The 22,657-nt window shown below is 33.6% G+C and overlaps 1 protein-coding gene across 2 annotated transcripts; it reads right to left on the reverse strand.

The window, feature by feature from the left end:
* Window positions 1-4,567: 4,567 nt before the first annotated feature.
* LOC123677843 (transcription factor glial cells missing) lies at window positions 4,568-17,485 on the reverse strand. 2 transcript variants are annotated; one of them, XM_045614572.1, is made up of 5 exons: window positions 17,102-17,485; window positions 12,028-12,371; window positions 10,010-10,260; window positions 6,944-7,049; window positions 4,568-5,925 (listed from the first exon to the last, which is right to left on the reverse strand). In XM_045614572.1, the coding sequence occupies exons 1-5, from the start codon at window positions 17,110-17,112 to the stop codon at window positions 5,069-5,071; spliced, it is 1,569 nt and encodes a 522-aa protein (XP_045470528.1). In that variant the 5' UTR covers window positions 17,113-17,485; the 3' UTR covers window positions 4,568-5,068. The 2 variants fall into 2 exon arrangements, with proteins under 2 accessions (XP_045470528.1, XP_045470527.1); XM_045614571.1 differs by having other exon boundaries at window positions 12,016-12,371.
* Between the last annotated feature and the right edge of the window lie 5,172 nt (window positions 17,486-22,657).

Consider the following 22,657-nt stretch of genomic DNA (forward strand, 5'->3'; position numbering starts at 1 on the left):
GTAGAACAGTTTACTTTCAGGCAACGAAAAAAACTGTTCTGTTGAACTAAAGAGGGTATGTCTACTTTTTCAACAAGATAGCTAGGGTCTTCAAATTCAGCACTTGCAAATAATAGTTCTGGTTTATCACTGGTACCATATATATATATATATATATATATTCTTTTCTTGGGTATTTGGAGGAGATTGATTTTAATCGAACCTACTACCTCAACTGTTGGTACTAACTTCACTTGCTAAATTGGATAAATTTTGCGTCAGATAGTCTTCCGTTTTGAATTCTCTGTTGATAGTATCACTGCCCATGTCCAAGAGAGTTGGTGGTGATGAGGCAATTTCATTTTGATGTATGGAGTATTTTGCCTTAATCGGTTGATCAAGCTGGAATATTTTATTCTGGCTGGAAGAGATCTGTTGATATGTTTGCCAAGGCATTTTGCTGATTGTAACTCGTGTTGATTTCTGTTGTATATGACAGAGCGTAAGCCGGCTCTTGGGTCCAAAAGTAATTCTGCACTTGTGAATGTTGATAATTACCTTGTTGAATGGCTGGGACAGCTGGTATATGTATAGCAAAGAGGGTTAAAAAGAAACATCAGCATTCGGAAAATACGAATGCATTTCGAAATCAATTACAATATGATTCAGTATTTCCAAGTCCGTTGTTAACAAATGGAAATCGCTATACGGAACCATATCTTGTTGACTGTAAAACAGTTTATTTTCAGGCAACGAAACATCATAAATACCTCCAATAGGAGGTTCTGTTGAACTGAAGAGGTTATTGTCTACTTTCTCAACGAGATAGCTTGGATCTTCGAGTTCAGCACTCTTCATATAACAATAGTTCTGGTTTATCTCTGGTGTCTTGAAGTAATTATATGGTGCTCCATGGGTATTTGCAGATTGATTCTGATCGAACATAGTACTACAACTCTTTGTACTGCCTTCAGTTTCAAATTGAATATATTGTGCGTCAGTTATTCTTCCGTTTTCAGTTTTATATGGATAGTGCCACTGCCCATGCCCAAGAGAATTGTTGGTAATGAATGGAGTATTCTGGTTTGATCAGAGTTGATCAATGTGGAATATTTATTCTAGTTATAAGAGGTCGGTAGATATGTTTGCCAAGTCATATTGCTTAGTGTAACTTGTGTTGATTTCTGCTGGATATGACTGGGCGTGAGCCGGCTCTTTGGACCAACAGGAATTCAACACTTGTGGTTCTTGATAATTACCAGTTGAATCGTGCTGATATTCTCAACCACATTATCTATTAAAAAAGCATAACGACTAAATGGACCATTTCCTTGCTAACGTCCCAGAAATGTTTCGTTTAATATTGACTGTAAGTATCCTGTTGACTGCACCACAGTTTACTCCAAGGAACGAAACATCATAAATCCTTCAACAGGAGGTTTTGTTGAAGTAAAGAAAGTATTGTATACTTTCTCAGCAAGATAGCTTGGATCTACCAAAATTTCACTCTCCATATATTGGTTCTGGTTAATCACTGTTGTCCTAAAATAATTATATGGTGCTACTTTGGTATTTGGTGTTGAGGTGGTCGTTTCATTTTGATGAATAGAATACTCAACTTCGATTTGTTGATCAAGCTGAAATATTTCTTCTGGCTGGAAGAGATATATCCATATGTTACTGAGTCATACTGTTTATTGTAGCTCGTGATAATTTCTGCTGAATATTAGTGACCGTAAGCCAGCTCTGGGTTCGATAGGAATTTAGCACTTGAGGTTGTAGGTGATTACATATCTGTGAAATCTAGCTCAAATTTTTGAAAGTCTAGAAATATTCTCTACTTTCTCAACTGCATAATTTGATACTCGAATTAGCACCCTTTATGTAGTAGTTTTGGCAAGCACTGGTTCCATTGGATGATTTTTAGGCACCTGGATCTCGGGTCCAATAGAAATTCAACACTTGTTGTTGATAATTATTTGATTGATAAATGAACATGAATAAATGCCCGTACAACTATTCATTCAATTATTTATGAATTAGTTGTTATGTGCTTAGTGGGTGGTTAAAGGAAAAATTAGAATTCGAAAAATACGATTGCATTTTGAAATCTATTATATCAATCAGAGCAGTGGAATCGCTGCTCACTATTCGATGGATTTTGAAGATTTCTACGGAAACTTTCAGATGGAAAAATGCAGATTTCTGTGATGGTATTTCTACTCTTGGAAATGCCTTTATAGCGAAGCTAGGGAATGTTGAATTTGGGGTTATTCGTTATATGAAACCGAACAGTAGGAAAATACACATTTATGCTCTCAACTTCCATAATTCTTGTCCGATTTTCATGATTCGAACACCAATCGATTCAGGGCACTCTTACACACACAAAACATCACTTTTCCCAACCCAAAACCCCCGTGAACCACCCTCTTACTAGCAAGACATCCGGAGCGATGCTCAACAGTCTTCCCTCTACGGCGGTCGGAGAGGGAGTCCTCCTTAAAATTTTCCGTTTCATATTAATTGTAAGAATCTTGTTGATTGTAGAACAGAGAGAACATAACTTCCAGGCAACGAAACATCATAAATTCGTCCAATAGGAGGTTCTGTTGGAATGAAGAGGGTACTGTCTATTTTCTCAACAAGACAGCTAGGGTCTTCAAATTTAGCACCCTTCATATTATAGTTCTGGTTTATCACTGTACCATAAAATTAGTATATGGCGTCACTTGGGTATTTGGAGGAGATTGATTTTGATCGAACCTACTACCACAACTGTTGGTATTACCAGGTGAGTCGTGCTGATATTCTGTTCTCTTTATCTGTTAAAAAGGCATAATCACTTAATGGAACCTTGGTCTGCTAATGACCCTGTTTCATATTGACTGTAATAGTATCCTTTTTGCTGTACAAACAGTTCACTTTCAGGAAACGAAACATCGTACATCCTCCTATGGGAGGTTCTGTTGAAGTAAAGAGAGTACTGTATGCTTTCTCAGCAAGAGAGCTTGTATCTCCAAAAATTGCACTCTCTATATATTGGTTTTGGTTTATCTCTGGTGTTCCTAAATTAATTATATGGTGCTCCATGGGTATTTGGAGATTGAGTCTGATCGAACATTCTACCACAACTGTTGATACTGTCTTCACACTAAATTTGTCTATATTGTCCGTCAGATATTCTTCTGTTTTGCATTTTCTGTGTTTAGTGCCAAGTCCATGAAAGTTGGCTGTTATGAAACCAGTTCATTTTGATGAATGGAGTATTCTGCCTTGATCGGTTGATCACGTCGCTGGAACAGATCTGTCTATATGTTTGCCAAGTCATATTGTTGATTGTAACTTGTGTTAATATTTACAGTATGTTACTGAGCCTAAGCCGACTCTTGGGTCCAATAGGAATTCAGCACTTGAATTTGTTGGTAATTACCTGCTAAATCTAGCTGATATTGTTAAATTGAATGTATGATTGATACGATTTATGCAACATTGAAATGTTATCGCAACGTTTTCAACATGTTCTTTGACAATCAAGGTTCAAAGACCCTGGCTTACTTGAAGAAGTAGAAATGAATATGTACAAAAACACTTACAACTATTCATTCATTAAATTGTTAATGAGTTGTAAGCTGCGAAGAGGGTTCAAATGAAACATTAGAATTCGAAAAATACGATTGCATTTTGAAATCTATTATATCACTTAGAGCAGTGGAATCGCTGCTCATTCTTTTTTCATAGTCCGTTGTTAAAAAATGCGGTAGTCGCTATACGGAACCATATCGTTGCTAACATCCTTGAAATTTTTCGTTTCATATTGATTGTAAGAATCTTGTTGATTGTAGAAAAGTTTACTTTCAGGCAAGGAAACATCACCAATTCCTTCTATAGGAGGTTCTGTTGAACCAAAGAGAGTAGTATCTACTTTCTCAACAATATAACTAATATTCGAATTTGGCACTCTCCATATAATAGTTCTGGTTTTCACTGGTTCCATAACATTATTGCTATATGGCGCTACTTGGGTATTTGGAGATTGTTTCTGACCGAACCTACTACCACAACTGTTGGTACTGTCTTCATTCGCTTAATTGGATAAATTCGGCGTAAGATGCATCAGATATTCTTCCGTTTTGAATTCTCTGTGGATAGTACCACTGCCCAAGTCCAAGAGAGTTGGTGGTGATGAGGCCATTTCATTTTGATGTAAGGAATATTCTGCTTCTGCCTTGATCGGTTGATCAAGCTGGAATATTTCCTCTGGCTGGAAAAGGTCGGTTGATATGTTTGCCAATTGCTGATTGTAACTCGTATTGATTTCTGTTGGATTTGACTGAGCGTAAGCCGGCTCTTGGGTCCAATAAGAATTCAGTACTTGTGGTTTTTGATAATTACCAGGTGAATCGTGCTGATATTCTAATTCTAATTATCTGTTAAAAAAACATCAATACTGAATGGAACCATATTTCTGCCAACATCCTTGAAATATTTAGTTTCATATTGGCTTTAAGTACCCTATTTACTGTAGAACAGGAAACGAAAAAAATATAGCTTGGATCTTCAAATTCAGCACTCGCTATATAATAGTTCTGATGTAACTCTTGTGTCATAAAATAATTATGTGGTGCTATTTGGGTATTTGGAGATTGATATTCATATCGGGTGAATTTAGGTGATATTGTCGGCACGAGATAGTATAAAAAATAATATCAAAAAATTAATTCAACAAAGGAACGTAACAATTCATAAAACTCAAGCGATCCATGTTCACAGAAACACCACTATTGTTGAGAAAGTGTTGGAATCATATTCAAACTGATTCCTCATAAAGACTGAATTTGATGTGAATAATTTATATCTGATTTGTAGAATGTTCTGAAATTGGAAAATCTTTGATGTGATCCGAGTCATTGAAACAATTTTAATATTTTCTTATTGCGATTTATGTAACATTGAAATATTATCGCAATGATCATTTTCAACAGGTCGTTTGAATAAAAATCATGTTTCAATGACCCTGACAAGTGGCTCACATGAAGAAGTAGAAATAAATATGTACAAAAGCACTTACAACTATTCTCTCACTAAATTATGAATGAGTTGCAATGTGCAGAGATGGTTCAAAGGAAACATTAGAATTCGAAAAATACGATTGCATTTTAAAATCTATTATATCACTTAGAGCAGTGGAATCACTGCTCATTCTATTTTCATAGTCCGTTGTTAGAAAGTGATAGTCGCTATACGGAACCATATCGTTACTAACATCCTTGAAATTTTTCGTTTCATATTGATTGTAACTATCTTGTTGATTGTAGAACAGTTTACTTTCAGGCAACTGAACATCATATATTCCTCCTATAGGAGGTTCTGTTGAACTGAATAGGGTACTGTCTACTTTATCAACAAGATAGCTAGGGTCTTCAAATTTAGCACTCTCCATATAATAGTTCTGATTTATCACTGGTACCATAAAATTATTATATGGCGTCACTTGGGTATTTGGAGGAGATTGATTTTGATCGAACCTACTACCACAACTGTTGGTACTATCTTCACTTGCTAAATTTGATAAATTTTGCGTCAGATAGTCTTCCGTCTTGAATTCTCTGTGGATAGTACCACTGCCCAAGTCCAAGAGAGTTGGTGGTGATGAGGCCATTTCATTTTGATTTAAGGAATATTCTGCCTTGATCGGCTGATCAAGCTGGAATATTTCCTCTGGCTGGAAAAGGTCTGTCGATATGTTTGCCAAGTCATATTGCTGATTGTAACTCGTGTTGATTTCTGCTGGATATGACTGAGCGTAAGCCGGCTCTTGGGTCCAATAGGAATTCAGCACTTGTGGTTGTTGATAATTACCTGGTGAATCGTGCTGATATTGTTGAATTGCTGGGACCGCTGGTACATTGCAGACGCATTCAAAGGGAGGACAGGAACAGTAACCTGAAAAGAGGGTATTCATATATAAAATGCACAGTGTTGATAGGTTAGAATTGCTCATAATTATGAAGTAGGTACGAAAGTTTGTGCCATCATTTTATGCTAATTGGGATTTATAATTTTCATTTATAATTAAATTTTGAATTAAATCTTCGTTCTTTCATCACAAGTTTCGAGAAAATTGGAAATCAAGCTATAAAACCGAATCGCTCTGTTTCAAAAAAACGTTGATACTGTTAATCATCCTAGTTTAAGCTTATTTGTCAATGATTGATAACAAGTGATCAAATAATACTTCATTAAATAATTTATCATTGCATCTAATTATTATTTATATGTATGAATTCTTTGACATTTTATTCAATCAAAGGGGGAATGTGCAAGTTTTTTAAGATAACGCTCATCACAGTGCCGTCGCCACTTGCTACCTGCTGCCCTAGGCAAAGACACAATTTACCGCCCCTAGCAGACGTCAACTTCACAGAATAAAAAAAATTAATAATACCCCTTCTCCCCAAAAACAGAATAAAATTCAGTAAAGTTTATTAAAGAGAACGACAACAAAGTTTTATTGTTAAATATTAGTGAGAAGGTACTAATTGGAGACATTTATGAGTATAATGCATAATATGATGATTTTTTATGTTAAATTTGTGTGCAGTTCTTGGTGTTCTCTGACTAAATTACATTCTCATCCAGTGATATGAATATCTACACATGAGATTTTTGTTGATAAAGCTTGAAATACCTCCCCTGAATTTTTGTTGTTAAACTCATCGTTGGATCATTCAACAAAGTGTTGTAGTTAAGTGAAGTACAAAAATTGATTATGTTATTATTGTTATGAACAAATTATGTTATTCTAAAATGTTAAAAATTCACTGTACTATCATCTATAAAGAAATACAATCCACTAAAGTGAACTGTATTCAAATGTAGATAGATCTTGTAGTTATTCTACCTAAGTATGCAACATATAAAAATTCACCCTCACTAATTATTAAAAATATTGATAACTTACCTTTTTCTTGGTCGGAAATAAGTGGTGGTGGATTTTGAAGTTTTGTTCTGCGTTTGTTGATTATCATTTCTCGATATTGTCGTCTTGATTCTCTCAATGCTGCCAACTGAAAATAAAATAAAAAGTTTGTAGAAACCTTCTATGTTTTTTATTGGCACTAAATTCCTAGATTTACAGTTTCAAAGTGGTGGACAAACTGATTTTTTTAAAAGGTGAAAGAGCCATATGTAGGAAAATTATTATAAGCTACAAACTTTGTGACTCGTTTTAAGATATAGATATCTTTTAACTTCTTTTTTCGAAATATCGAAAGATTTCTTCGAATTCAGCTGTTTCATAACCGTTGAATGAATGTTCATATACAGGCTGGTCCACCATTGACGCGATGCTCTTTCAAAGTTGATTGCTGAATTTTTTTTCGACCTATCATTAGGTTCCGTTAGAACCATATTCTCAAACGGTTTGTAAATACACAGGGCGCACCAATAAGTGTAAATGATCAAATATATGTTTTTTCTAACGCCCTTTATTGTATTGAATTTTCACATTGCTTTGAATAAATGAAACCCAAATTTTTGGAGATTTTATATTCTTAAAACTGTCCGTTTTTTCATAAATTGGCGGGTCTTTAGAAAAACCTTATGAATGAGTTTTAAAAGTGATTTTGAAAAGAAATACTAGTAGAATGGAGGTAAGCAGGTACTTACTGACATTCTGATAATCATTGAGTAATTAACTGGATGTCCAAAATGAAACAATTCAGTGATAACTTATTCAAACGTTGATATTGTTCTCATTTCAAATGGCAAAAAAACCAAAAAAATTTTTTTCAATCGAACTTGAACTATTAAGTTGGCGTTCTATTCGAAAATTCTGTCTATGTTATTGAGCATAAAGTATATAATAAACCTGCATGTAAACTCAGCAGAGTTTTCGAAATTAATACAATGAGAAAGTACCTAACATTCACAGAATTCTAGTCTACCATAACAGCGTCCATAATTCATATAGCAATACGGAAATGATTCCAACCAATCTCCCCTGAAACCAAAAACGGTCGCCATAAAACATTCAACAATCAACGATACACGATATTTCAGCTTTGGACAAGGGTTTAATTACTACTTGCGCTTGTTTCAATAGAGCTTTCACCATAATTAGCACTGTGTGGTCGAATTGTATTTATAGTAGTACCAGAGACTAGCCTATCTATTGGAATATTGTCGATTTGAGATCGCCGATCGCTAACTATAACCCGATATCAGACCTGGGGCTGTTTTTCGAAGCTTCTATTTATCCATGCGACTAAGTACTAGAATCAAGACTATCCGCTACAACAATCGTACAAAGAATTAAAAATATCGTAAGCGTGGGAACAACAAAGAAGATAGTGAATAGATGGCGACTTTATGAATATTCAACTACCTTTGTTTATTCCGTCATGATTTCAAGGTGGCATTTGCGGAAAATCCTTTATGAACACTCGTTGAAACCTACTTAAAAATATTAATATTGCAATAAAAAAAACACTGCTTATTTTAAATGATCCAGTATTTTGACTCGCAGCATGAAATATCGCGACTAATTCCAAAGAAAAATGAAATGATTATTATTTAAGAGGGATTTATACCGTTTCAGGAATCAGTTCAAAAATTAATACGCCATCGATTTATATGAGGTTTTCACTATCATTCGTTTTAAAGCGTTCGTTATTACGGAAAGTCCTTATTCATTAATTTTTTTTGGAATGGATAGAAAAGATGACTTTCTTACTGAAAAATAAAATATATGCATAATATAACTTTCCGAAAAAACAATTCTTCTTTATGAATTTTCACAAAAAGTCTTGTCAAAGATTGAATATCTTGTTTTTATATTAGGTGTTCAACTTAGCTTTCGCCGTTTTGCAATAGATGACTGAAGCAGTAAGTGGTAGTCGAAATAAATGGATCGTATAGATGTCATACAATGAGCTTAGGTATTTGTAAACATAACGCCATCGAAATATTAGTCGATTTGTGTCTGCATACAAAGTTATTCTCGATTAAACATGTCAGCTTACGAGCCAAATTCTCGACATTTGCGGGAGGTTTTAATTTTCTGCTTTAATATGAAAAAATCTGCGGCTGAGGCTAATCGAATACTCCCAAATACCTATGGTGAGGCCGCAATTAGTGAAAGAACCTGCCGATTTTGACGTCGAAGACCAGCATGGCGGTGGAAGAAAGAAGGTTATCGAAGATGCCTAATTGAAGGCATTACTTGATCAAGACTCGTGTCAAACGCAACAAGAATTGACAGGATCATTGGGAATGACGCAACAAACCATTTCAAAACGCCTGAAAGTCATGGGAGGGATTCAGAAACAAGGAAATTAGGTGCCGTATCTATGAGTTGATGCCGAGAGAAAATTGAACGGCGTTTGTTTGCTTGTGAACAGCTGCTTGCAAGGCAAAGACGGAAGGGATTTCTGCATCGCCTTGTGACTGTAGACGAATCATTATGATAATCCCAAGCGCAAAATCATGGTGCTTCCACGTCGACGCCAAAACCGAATATTCACGGTTTCAAGGTAATGCTCAGTATTTAGTAACAGCAGCTCGGCGTAGTGTATTATGAGTTCTTAAAACCGACTGAAACAATCACAGGCAATCATTATCGAAAGGAATTAATACGTTGGAGCAGAGCATTGAAAGACAAACAGTCGCAACACAACGAGAGACATGGTGAAGTGATTTTACAGCATGACGATGTTGCGAAAGTGTTCAAGACATACTTGGAAATGTTGAAATGAGAAGGCCTCAACCAACCCGCCGTATCCTCCAGACGTTGATCCCTTCTACTATCACTTGTTTCGATCAATGAACACGGTCTTATGAAGAAGTAAAAAATTGGATCGATTCGTGGTTCGCTTCAAAAGATGACCAGTTTTTTCGTACGCTGCCCGAAAGATGGAAGAAAGTAGTGGCCAGCGTTGGACAATACTTTGAATCGACGGAAGAAAAGTTGGACACCTATGTAGGTAAAAAAAATACTTGAAAATGCAGTATATGAATTTGAACCTACCTTATTTCCTATCGCTGTATCTTTGGCCAACATCACAGCCAAGCCTTTAACCCTTCTGCCACTGCCTAAACTCCTTCGGGCTTCTGAAGTGCTCTTCGCTTCCGGCCTAGGATGATCATGACTACCTTTAGCTTGGAAGAATATCGCTTCATCTGTATGTCTCCAAAAATGTGTGACGGGGTAACCACAGTGTCCTCTGCATGGCAATATAACTAAACGACCTGTGCATCGTCTGTTTGGACAAGGTTTGCCTGTTTAAAAAATGTAAAGTTAGGTTATGTAAGGTGAGGCGAAGGGACTAGATTTTATGTTGAAGATTAAATGAAGGTGATTTTTCAGCAATTTTCTACACATAATGTAAAGGGTTTTCCGATAAGAGGTTCAATTTTGGTATTAAAAAAAGGAGTACCTATGTTTTAAAAGAAATCAATTGATGTTTGTTTCATTGTAAACAGGAAGGTTTGCAGTTAAGATGTCTAAAAACATGGTGTATGCACTCGTCAATTTTTGAATAGAATGACATTCGATCAAATTGAAAATATCTGTTTTATTTCGTGGCGTCGCCGCAATGTCATACTTTTCATTTCGATCTTTTTTCCTTTGATTTTGACAGGATACATCAATTAAAACCCGATCCTAGCCAATCAGAAGCTTAACTAATATTCTCAAGATTGGCAAAACAAAAGCTTATCAGTCCATAGACCAGGTTTTCAGACATCTAATTTGCAGTTAACGATGGAAGACGATATCTGCCAAATGGTCGCCACGGTTACGGTTGCAGCACCATATCTTTTTCATGACCAATTCGCACATATGCAACTGGCTGTATCACGAATTCTCATCAATATCTTCTAATTCCTGCCATAAAATCAGTAGCTTATCATAGCTCGGTAGCACAATACGTTCACCGTAACAGTTGCACTTTTGAATAAGTAGGTACGGTCTTATCACACCATCATCAGCCCAAAAACCGCACCAAAAAGTGACAAGTTGAGGATAGAGAGGCTTTGCAACAATCATTCTTGGATTTTCTGAGCCCCAAATGGCTCAGCTCATTAATGTAGCCTCCAAGGTAAAAATGGGTCTCATCACTGAAGATGATTTTTTAGATTAAAATACGGATCATTTCAATGCATTTCAAGGACCCAATCCGAGAAGATAGGACGTTGCTATAGTTATCGACGGGCTTGAATTTTTGTGTTAACTGAATTTTAAAAGTCTTAAGACCAAAGTCCTCATGCAAAATACGGTGTAATGTCATTTAGTAATGGCGTAATTTTTACTTGTGAACTGTCGAAGGATAACAGCTTCAAAAGTGACAGCTGCCCAGATAACGGCCAATTCAAAATGAAACCTCCTATATATATATTTCTCTTATTAATAGGCTGGGTATAGATGAGTTACTATTATAGGATGTATGTATGTATGTGTTTTTTCATTTGATAGGCATGCATATTAGTTGATATGAGTTCTATAAAATTCATGGAAAGCTGAGCGGACCCATAGAATCCACTCTAGTGGATAGAGAAGAAGAAGGAGAACAAGAAAAATAAGGAGTCATGGAAAGCTGACAACTTTTTTTATGACCGCTAAAGAAATATTTTGATTTGAAAAGGTAACAATTATAAATGAACATAACAGAAACATCAATTCAAAATACATATGATTGAAGCCTTATTCGTAATGCTCGTAATGTTGAAAAAAGTGTAAGTACTTTTATGTTCATATTATATCAAGAAAAAAGTATTACACAAAATAGAAAATGTGTGACTATGGCGCATATTTCCTAATGTAAATACTTATTCAAAAATTTATCCTGATTGGACTATCGCTTATCGAATAAGTCATCAATTTTATGTTTTTCACATTTTTTTCCTTGCTTTCCTTTTTTCGAAGGTATCCTTTCGAGAAATGGTAAGTATTTCAGAACACACATTACCACATGAAGTAGACGAAGAGATAGTTCATAGGTGAAGATATTTAAAAAAAAAAACACTACAACTTACTAGTATCATTACCTTGCTGTTTCTTTCTAGCCTTGTCGCAGATAGCAGGCCTAAGATGCACAGACTCGCCATTTGGCAAAAGGCATCTTTGGGAACAGACTAGAACACCCAAACAGCTCTTCTTCAGAATATGGACGTTGTGGTTATTGGTATTCCTCATGGCCCAGCCCGAGGAGTGTCGCTTTGCGTCCTCGTTGTCGACTCGATAAACCAACCTGCAATGTCCGTCTGCCCATTCGGAAAAGTGATCGTATTGGCTTATCCTTGGCACGGAACTGTCATTTATGTCCCAGTCGGCTGAGTTGCTACCGTAGTTTACCCGGCAAGACATGCCAGGGGAAGAAACTGGAGTATTCCTGGAAGGAAACCGGGTTTTAATATTTGAGATTCTAATCCGTCCCGTTTTTTCTACGTTTGTGTTCTGTTTAGGTTTTGTAAGTGTGTCCTCACGCCCCATATGTTTACAGATTTATTCTGAATAAACTGTTGTTGGAATGTCTTCCCTGTTTCAATATTAATTTAAAGTCAGTTTTTTCAATTCACAAAAGTTGTTTGAATATCGAAATATTAATTTCTGAATTGCAGTACAAAAATTCAATTCAGTATTAATTCTGATCAGTTGATTTAAATGATGAAAATTCTAGGAATTAAATTTCGACTATCGAGGCAAAAATATTTTTATATGACAAAATTTAATGCTGAAATATTAGTCAACAAATTCAGATCATATTCGGCATCCAGATATTTTATTCTGAATATAGGTATAAGATAATTGTTATTAATATAGAAATTTTTCTATTTTAAAAATGAATCCATCAATTTTGAAGGCTGAATTTCGAGAATAATATTTTGAAAGGCAATGATGAAAATTTTTAAAATTTCGACCATCTCATTAGAGTACCAAATTTTTCTAAACAGAAAACATCTGAGATATTATGTATGCATTATCTAATCGCAAGTATCTACCTATGTACAGGGTGGACACATTTTTTATGTTTCAGCACTAAAACTTTTAAATCAGAGGAGACAAAATCTGATACCCCTTTCTCGTTCTCTTTTTCTGAGAAACTATCAAAAATATAGTATTAATTTTTGGCCACCTTCTTTTGTTTTCTAGTTATAAGCGTAAAATGCAATAATGGCGATATCGAAAAAAAAATTATCTCCGCTAATACTGATCATAGAGATCTGAATTTGAAGTATTATGCCGGTATTTTTTACGAAGAATTCAGTGGCGTGCCTGTCTTTGTAGCAGGATTTTCAATTAGGTATGAAGCAAGACCCAAAGTTTTGTTAAGCTTAAATTTTACTGATTTAAAAAATATACAACATTATATGGTTTGTGGTTTCTTAATTTAATTGGTATTTATGCGTATTTAGTCTGGAGACCTATGAAAATAATCTTCTGATGTGTCTATCTCATTACAACTGTATCGATTGAAACAGTCGATCATGTGGATCTTTTAGTTATTTCCATATCCATTTTAATTGGGATATAAAATATATCTAGATTCGAATTTTGTAGAAATTGGAAAAAGGCATAGAAAAAATGAGATTGATGGAAAGAGACTGCTCTTGTTATGGGAAGCGCTATTTTTCTGTGCACATTAATAGTTGAAACTATAGAAATATTGAGACTCTTAGATGAAGAAAGGTGTTTGACCATTTTCTTTTATTTATATCGACGCAAACCATGCGATAATGTATATTTTTGAAATGAGTAAAAATTAAGCTTATAAAAATTGTCAGAAAAATCTAGTGTTCCCATTAAAAAAAAACATAACTTTGATTCATAGCTTCCTAATTAAAAATTTTGCTAAAAAGATAAGCACGCCACTGACTTCAACATAAAAATAGCCTGTTCAATGTTTTTTGTTTTATGAGCCATATTATTGGATATATAAATATTTTTCGATATCGCCATTTCCAATTTTCACTCATAACTGGAAAACAAAAGAAGGTGCCGAAAATTAATATTAGATACTTTTGTTAGTTCCTCAGAAAAAGAGAACGAATTTGAAATTTTGTCTATATCTCCTCTGATTTGAAAGTTGTAGCGCTAAAACCTTCTTGATCGGTATCAATTTATCGTACGTAAAAGCACAAAAGCTCTGTAGTGACGGCTTGTTTTTTCAATCATATAATTGCAAATTTAAGAGTAGCAATATACATAATGCGTTGCATAGAAACGAAAGACAGACTTAATTATGAGCTGGAGATATTTCTTTTTTATCGTAGTCGAAGTGACAAAACTGGAAGATTTTATTTTCATTTTAATATTCGAGAGCATTTACCTAGGTATGTAGAAAATCACAAAAAAACATTTCTCTCTCAGTATGGAGCAATATAATTTATCAATCTCTTTGGATAGACTAGTAGAAGACAATGGTGCCAGCTTAGTGAAAAAAAAGAATTTCGACCCTCCCATTTAGCGTGATTTCTAAATGCTCAATTCCAGATACTTTTTGTGAAGAAAAATCAATCTAGATTTGTAAACTTAACTGAATATTTCCCTATGGATTCGAAGGCAACCTGTAGATTCAATATACGAAGTTATTACAGTGAGTGTCTGCCAGCCAGAGGTGGTACCTACATCGGAAAAGTCAAGCTAGATAACATATTTCCATTTGATAGTAAGTTATAACGCTCTTAAACTAGCCCAAAGCCGTTAGTTATTAAAGAATCGTAATGCAACGTTGTCGCAAGAGTAGCAATTATCCTGTTCGATTAATAATACGATATCTGATCTTACGCTATCGGATATTTCCACCATCTCAATGTATACGAGAAGTCAGAACGCATACTTCATGATGCTGGGATATCGAGATGGAACCGGATCTGATGGTCGCTTTGGAAACCTCGAAAATACCCGGCCAGCATCCATTTCCTGCATGGTTACGTAGACGAGAAGATGTGAAGAAGCCCGGCATCAATTAGTCTCATCGCTGTCTTGATTTATCGTTTTTCGATAAGTCTATCCTTAGCGATTATATGGTATTTAGATAGGATGAATTTTTTTATTTTGGTTCGGTTTGTGATTCGTGTTGAAATATGGATGATTTAATTATAAATGGATTAACAAAATTGGGTGAGTTTGAATTGAATGCTGGGCAAGTTTGATTTTTGTATCGGTTGAAACATTTTTTTTTGTAGAATTCACAAATTGTCTGCATTTGTGAACTTTTTCAAATAGGGATAGAGTTTTTCGCATTAATATTTTCAAAGTGGATAGTTTGATAGGTAATCAATCAAAATTTCACATCGCTTTTTTAATGAGTTTAGATATGTCGAGAAATTTTTTTTGTAGAATTCACAAATTATCTATTTGCAGTTTAGAACATTTTTTCAAATAGTGGTTGAGCTTTTTGCATTAAAAGAATCTGAGAATTTTGCAACCGAAATAACAAATGATATTTCGAAGCGTTCAGTTTGATAAGTTATTAATCAAAATTTGACTCTGCCATTTTAATGATATATATTAGATATGTTGGAAATATGAAATAATAAATGATTATGTTGAACTTGCAGTTTTTAAGTCCTTATTGATTATTTATAGAGATAGAAAAAGGTGTTCTATTGTTACAATTTGAAAAAATGAATGGTTTGAGGTTTAGACTTGGTTCGAATTATTGGAAAACTTCGACTGATTTTGTAAACTATTTCAGAATTGTAACAAATCATTTCTAAAACTTTATCGATTTTTTCCTCGTTTATATTATTACTCCAATATAAAATCGAATTGCAATACTTATTTGGCAAATATTTTCAACATTAATGTTTCCTCAAATTTAATAATTTTCATTGTTAGGCTTCAGAATCCCAATTAAAAATTCAACAAGGAATTATAATTGATGGATCAAAATAAAGGAACAATTTCGACTAAACTATTGATAAAGACATTATAGTTCTGTAGATATTCACGATTCACCAATTTACTCTGGTGTCTCGCTATTTTCGGAATTTAAAAATTCTGAATGTTAGCTGTATCGAAATGGACATGGAAAACCCAATATGTGTGAGTTTTGGAGTATATTCAATACCTACTTTTAATAAGAACTATTGAAGTAGGTATTGAATAATAATAATAATTAACTGTTGATATTCCATAGAAACATCACCTAAATAAAAGGATTCATCAATATTTTACCATTTAAAATTCGAAAATACTTTCCATCGTGGGTTCATAAATGAATAGATATTTATTATAAATTTGAGTGGAAAACGAAAAGTAGTGTTTGTAATCTTCATATCAGATGGAACTCAGAAAAATATCCTTGGGAACGATAGATACAACAAAAATGAGAGAAGAGTGTTCTAAATACGAAAAACATGTGTATTTTTTAATTACCTTGATTGAGTGCGAGTTGAATATTTTGGGTGTAGAAAACTTTTGTAGAGACCTATATCTCATATCGTTATTCAGAAATTAACTAGTTGCATTCTATTTTAAAAGGTAAATAGCGACAATTTTCGTAGATATTCATTGAAATTCGCGAGCATAGGTAGATACGTAGGTTCGTCGCTTAACCGCTGATTGAACTTTCCATGCAAAAACTCTCTTCTATTATAAATCTTTAGAATCAATTACAAATTTCATGCTGCTCCTATTATTTTTTTAATCCGTGTAATCTTATTTACAGCCATTTTATCAATAAAACCATAACCGTTGAAAATGCGCAACATGGGAAAAAGTTATCGCTTCTAAAATTTCAATAAATAACGTTCACATTAAACACATGACTAACCACCTACTTTAGTGTCGGATCAAGTATATAAAACATCAGATCCCTACTCGATATATACCTATAATTCTCTGGTTAATGAGGCTCAAATTGTTTAATAGCCATCTTAATATCGTCTTATTAATGTTAATGCCTTCCATGCTGAAAAACCGGACATTTCTATCTGCAATTAAATATCCCAAGTGTTCGTTTTGTGCTCCCATTCGGTAGGATATTTTTTAGTGTATGCAATGAAATCAGCGGGGTTCACGACTGTGAATTTTTAACACTTCTTATTATTTAAAATTCGATGATGATAATTTCGCAGCGATATTCGCAGATTAAATGAACAGAAAATAACTTACAATATAACCATATCTCAACGGGGTCCTCCAAAACTGGTCACACCAACTTTACTATCATTAAGATCAGTCCCAAGTACACGCACTTAAAAGAACTTTATCTGCTTCGAAGAACTGGTTGATAGATTTACACGATAAGTTATTATTACGAGCTTCGTTCGATTCGAACTACCACAACCACCCCAGTAAGGATCGCAAGGATAACTGAAACATGCATCAAACTCCTGCCCAAGCTATCCTGGAAATAGGCCACTCCTATTCACCCCACCATTAGAACTGTAACGTTAGAACTGCCAATAGGGAATGTTCTGTCTCTGTTCCCGCCTTCCTGAACTCTATTCTAACACCTGTTTAGGATGTGATTGGCCGATCGGATAGACGAGAAAAGCTGTTCAGTGAACCGTACCTGAAAATTCAATTTAGGGCGTTTGATTACGTTAATGAGCCTAAAGGAAAGTTGGATTTTTCCTTTGAAAATCGCATATGTAACAGGAAGTGAATTTCTGTAATATATTTATTAATGTAATGTAGATATGGCTTAAATTTATGCTTGTTCAAGAGATGCGGGTTTCCACAGGTGGAAAACAGGGAAATTAGGTTGAGGAAACGATGAACCCTATTGTTATCGAGCGCGAATACTAGAAAATTATTTGCCTCAATGTTCTTCACAATGAGGTGAACACATCATGGAATACCTATCACATTTTCGTTTTCACTATATTAGTTTTTTGAATACAGATTTAGGTAGGTATTATTTATTAAAAATTCGTTGTTTGAAAAAACAATAGAAAACCTAGTAATCATACAGTGTACACATTTGTAACCTCTTCTACCAATTGTACTGTTCTCGTCGATATACCTATCTACCTACAGAATGTTTCTAAATTGAAGATACAAATGTAAACATCGAGATTCCTTCAATAATTTTAAGAAAAAAGTCCTATAATAATTTGTTTTCGGGATACCTACATAGTTTTTTTAGTCCTAGTTTTTGGATATTCATCTTATACTAGTTTATATAAGCACCAAAACTATAATTAATTTTTCTTATTATTATTAACAATTAATTTTATTGATCACAACGTACTATCTGGATTTTTATGATAATTTGCATTTCTCTGAGGATTTTGAAAGGATTGGAGAAAATTTATTTCTCAAAATTACTAGCACTGGTAGCAGATATGACAAAACTACGAGAGAACAAAAAGTTTACTATCTAGGTACTAGATCAGAGTTTCTTTTTACATTTTGTAAACTACCGGGATCCACAAAAGGAGTTCTGTGGGAAAAATGTGGGCACTTTTCCAGAAAAAAGATCAATAGAAATTATTATAACAATATGTGATACAAACTCAAATTCGAAATATCTATGCCAAATTTCATTTTCATATATCGTGAATTGAAGATGTTGTAAGAAAGAAAAATCAAGCTTCAACTGTTTATAGGACTTTCTTCTTAAAATAATCCGTGGAATCTCTCATTTTCGTTTAGGAACGCCTTGTCGGTAGGTTTTATTGTTCATCAATAATATTTCAATCATTACCTATAATTAATTATACTATTTGTGCAATACTTTTAGACCATCCCCACTTATATTCCTCCTTATAACTATTTTATATAAACCGTCCATAACAACTTTTATCTTATTGAAAAATCTTGTTGAGAAAAAGAAAACTTGAAGAAGAAACCAATCTTAAGAATTTTAGAAAGACATTCAAGTATAGAAACATAATTTGAGGTTTTTAGACGCTCATCTTCATATAAAAAAGAATAGAACATTAGAATTACCTACACATTTCATGGAAAAACATTTTTTCAATTGTATGCTTTGAAGAACGAATGAGCAATAAGTGAAGCAAAATAAGATGTTGCGGATAGGTTTATGTACTATAGGTACACCCTTGTACTTGTAGGTATAGGTATTTCCAGTTTTTAGGAAATAATTTATTCTGAAACCATTTCCTTCACCAATTTGCAACAATTCAGAGAATACTATGAACGGAGATTTTAAACAGCAATGTTATATAACCAGACAACCACAGTACTTAATAATGTTTGTAAATATAGATCTATATCAAAGTATGTATATTTTTTGCTGTAGATACTTGTAATTAATAATTATTGATGGCCGAAAAAAATTGAAAAAGGTAAATATTAAAAACGCTGGAAATTGATGTTCTTATACATACCTATACACCTATATTGCATAGTATATAATAGTAGGTATATAAAAAGGTATAACTGGCCATCGGAGAGATAATCACTTATAAGATAATTGGTGAGTACTCAATCTTTCTAATATTTTTAGTAATATTCACTATTTATGTATGGAATATCGAAATAAAATTACATTGCCAGAAATGTGTGCAATTAGATAATAAATAGAAATAGTGACTCTATTGAGTGAGTATAAAATGTTGAAATATTTTGTTTTTGAAACCTAAAAAAAAATTGACTATCGCCTCTCTGAAACAGTGGAATACAGGAAAAATCTGAAGACACCATTAGAATCTCTTTATTGGATAATGGCTATAGACCAAATTTTGTAAAATTATCTCCAAAAACAAATGAGTTATACAGAAAAAAAGAAAATATCGATTTTAATAACACAATTTTTTTTTAAATTTAAGCCACATTGTATTTCTAACGGTTTCCGATATCCCAGCAGTGTTCCTCTAAACAGTTCTAACACTGTATACAGTTTTGTGATCTACGATGGCGCAATTGGCGCATGAATTAGATTCATTCGATCTTGACTCACGTCAGTGCTCTCCAAAGATTTTTTAGATGAGCAATTCGACAAGAATGAAGACTCAATCGAGCATTCCGCGAGTGCAAGGATTCAAAGCGATGTGTCTCGAGAACATGATAATGATTAATCCTTGCCTCTCGGTGAGCTGCATCAGCCGGCAATGCAATATGGTTGATTTCCTATTTTGGCTTCTTAAACTCACCGGCGACGATTTCGTGTAAGAGGATAAAAGTGTAAATCTCTCGCTTCGTGTTCCAAAACGTTGTTGTGAAATTTGTCAAAGTCGCGCTTCCCTTGCTAACGAAATGTAGTAGAATATTTCGATTTATCACGAAATAATTTCAACAATACTGGATGTCTCATATACAGGTAGAGGAGCTCAGAATGTTGATTTTCAAATTGTGAAATTTCTTGAGAGTAAGTATATTTTTTACATTCTGTATAATTTAAATAGGTATTGAAATGGCAAGAATGTCATTTCAATGCCATTCTTTCAATAAACAGGGGTTTATACCACGTGGCATTTTCTGATCTGTCAAAGTTTAACCACTCCTTTCCTCTCAGCGTTTTCGAGATCCCATGCACTTTTCTTGATGAGTGAAGTTATCCCAAATATTCCTTTTATTTACCGTCCTTTTCTATTAGATGCATAATATTTTACATCTTTATTTTAATTTTATAATTCTCAGCCTTTGAGAAGTCTTTTTGTTGGATATTTTTGAGTGAAAATTAAATATTGCATATATTCATTCTCCAATAAAAAGTCATCTAGCTTTTTTTCCTTTCTAAAAAAGTTAATGAATAATTAATTAATTATTCCGAAATAATCAACTCTTTAAAATTAATAATAGTGAAAACCTCTTATTAATCGATGGTCCCTAGCGTAAAACATTGCTTACTCATAAAAGAGCTTCAGATTGGCAGAAACCTAAGTGCTAAGTTAATCAAAGAAAACTCACATATCTAAAATAATCAAATATTGAATCTTATAAAAATTGAAACAATGAAACAACAAAAATCAGCAACGACAATTTCATAATGAAGTTGTTTAAAGTTATACTCGTATTTTTGGCAGTCCTTAAAATCAGGTACCTGAAAATCTAAACCCGTAAACTGGAAAATCTGATTTCTATAGTTAATCAAGACTTTTATCTAGCTACACAGTCATTGGAACGTTGCTGTGTATATCAGTTTCTACCCATATGGTCGCATGTAACGCGAGTATAATATAATATAATATCTGACCAGAAATAAAGGTTCACCATGGCCTGATAATATTAAATATCACTACTATTGACAAAATATATAAAGGTAAGTAGTAAATATCTAGAAAAAACGTCCATTGTATCGAAATGAAAATTGCTATAAAACATCAAATAGTTTTCATGTAGAAACGAAAAAAGCGAAAAAAAAAAACATTATTCCTATTGCAAAAACAAAGTTTGGATACGTCCAGAAAAACTGAAAATTCTGTTTGACCTAAAAATTTTTTGTAAAGTAGTGCTCAATCAATAAGGTAACTTTATAAAAAATTAAAATCACCCCAACAATAGATATGGAGCACCGATCCACTGTTGTAGGGACCTGTATATACAGTAAAATCCACATTTCTCAAACCTTCTTGAAGTTCTTCGATACTTCAGTTTATATATTAAAACATTATTTGTTGATTTATTCCAAATACTGTCTTGTGCTTTAGAAATTAATACCATAGCATAATTTTGACCTGAAATCAGCAAAGTACAATATTTTCCATTGATTTTTCATTCAGACATTTTTTTTTTTTGATATCCTAATGGCAAAAATTTATGAACCTTGTAAAGATTCATGAGAGTTTCTTGGACCAAAATCCATGCCCATGGATCCCTGTGGTTCCTCCTCTTAGACCCAATCAAGTAAAGTAAAGTAGCTAATGCAAGTTACTGAATCAAATGAGAAATTTAGTACCTGAATGGTATGAACCGCTTGATTTAGTACTTGAGCCAATGCTATATTTAGTAGAACGTTTAGTCAAGTGAATAAAATAATGCCTATTTGCTTGGGAAAGATGCGTCCCCCACTCCTGTTTAAGGATAAAATTAAAAACATCAAGATAAAAAATAAAAAATTACTCAATTGACAAAGGCAAGTAGTGAAATGTTATGTGCTCCGTGCCTCTATAAAAAAATATTAAAAAAAAAATAAATCCACTTACTCTGCTCGTGCTTCTCGATGTTTTAGAGAGCCCCCTTTCTTTTTGTCCATGACGTCGATGACGACGAATCTTGTTGATTGGCAATGTTCTTGCAAAAAATCAATGGCAAAACTCACTCGGAGTTTGAAAATTAAAGATGTTGCGTGCTACATTGTATATCAATCACTGTTGGAATATTGAATAGTCCACTAAATAAAGAAGTTGTTGAAAATATGGCCAATATGTATCTCCGTGCATATGTAAATGTACCTGATGCAGTAAAACTGTCATTTTATTTCTTTTCCTGATTTCTCGAATGAATGTTATTGATAATAGCAGCGAAATTTATAGAATTATTTTCCTATATTGTGTTCATAAAACCCTCAAAAAAGGATAAGTGGTTAATTTTTTTTTCACTTGAATATTATTTTATTGTTGTATATGTAATATGAAGAATTGTATATGAATATGAAAAATTGTGATACTCAAGTTTTCTCCGACAAAGGAATGCATCTGCCATTTGAACAGTTCTCCATATGTGAAATTAAAATTTTTTATTCATTATTATCTACAAATAAAATTTTAATGAGTTGATACTTTAACATTTTGGTTAGATCGAACAATTTTAAATACT

The sequence above is a fragment of the Harmonia axyridis genome, chromosome 4, assembly GCF_914767665.1.
Source record: "Harmonia axyridis chromosome 4, icHarAxyr1.1, whole genome shotgun sequence".
NCBI lineage: Eukaryota > Metazoa > Arthropoda > Insecta > Coleoptera > Coccinellidae > Harmonia > Harmonia axyridis.